Below are 1045 nucleotides of genomic sequence, written 5' to 3'. Positions count from 1 at the left end.
TGTTGGCCAAAATGAAAAAAAATAAAAAAATAAAATAATAATAAAAATAAATAATAAAAAATAACAACTTACCAGGTCGAAGAACAGTTGCGTTTTCTAGGCCCGGAATCGTATGAATCATTTCCACTTGATATTGTTCAGGCATGGTACAAGACAGTCCATTAGGATACACCACATCTGTGTCTAAACCCTCAGGTTCTAGCCATACCTGGTGATTGCGACTGCCAAATCTGAAATACAGAAATATTATCACACCCTGTAAACGATTTTTTTTATTATTTTATTTTATTATTTTTTTAATGCATTTGTGGATTATTTCTTTTGTTAACTAGATATGAAAGACAAATTAAAAACACAAGAAGAGAATCCATTCGGCCACGAATAAGATATTTTCGACTATGTATGGATATGTATTTCGACTATGTATCTCGTACTCACGACCATGAACAATTTAGCATACACATCCCGTAGTGTGATACTTAAATAGCCAAGGAAAGTAAAACACTGACCTAAGAACTTTAACTCACGACCATGAACAATTTAGCATACACATCCCGTAGTGTGATACTTAAATAGCCAAGGAAAGTAAAACACTGACCTAAGAACTTTGGACTCAATGGAGGGGCAGTAGCGAGGCCCTAGCACATCTTGTCTAATATGATTATTCTGGTCTTTGGTAGACAGAACAATTGGGTTCACTTTGGCCGGATTCGTAAACGTAAGGTAACAAGTTAGCTGCTTATCTGGGTCAATGTCCACCCTGGTGTTGAGAAATGAAAAAGGGCTTGGGGGTTGGTCACCAGGCTGTGGATGTAAATTTGTGTAGTCAATAGTTTTGCCGTCTATCCTGGGAGGTGTCCCTGAAATCATTCACATTCAAAAACCTATCAGTTCATCTATAAAAGCTCTTTTTTTTCCACAGTGGTAATGTATGCTTTGTATGCCCATACTCATATACCTTACATAACTTTGATGAGTTGCAAATCAGGCTAGTGGGTTATAAAATATTATAGCTTGCTTATCCTGCCTGAACAGTATTGAAGAA

The 1045-nt window shown here is 36.4% G+C and overlaps 1 protein-coding gene across 1 annotated transcript; it reads right to left on the bottom strand.

The window, feature by feature from the left end:
* Positions 1-72: 72 nt before the first annotated feature.
* On the bottom strand, positions 73-1029 carry LOC103523203 (protein MTO1 homolog, mitochondrial; the record flags this gene model as incomplete). The annotated part of the gene is made up of 2 exons (XM_008488268.2): positions 599-1029; positions 73-230 (listed from the first exon to the last, which is right to left on the bottom strand). Coding segments are annotated over exons 1-2 (430 nt in total), but the record flags the coding sequence as incomplete, so codon positions are not given.
* Between the last annotated feature and the right edge of the window lie 16 nt (positions 1030-1045).

This window comes from Diaphorina citri, unplaced genomic scaffold, assembly GCF_000475195.1.
Source record: "Diaphorina citri unplaced genomic scaffold, Diaci psyllid genome assembly version 1.1 scaffold17239, whole genome shotgun sequence".
In the NCBI taxonomy this organism is placed as follows: domain Eukaryota; kingdom Metazoa; phylum Arthropoda; class Insecta; order Hemiptera; family Psyllidae; genus Diaphorina; species Diaphorina citri.
Note: the sequence above shows the minus strand (reverse complement) of the source record. Positions and strands in the feature narration are given on the sequence as shown.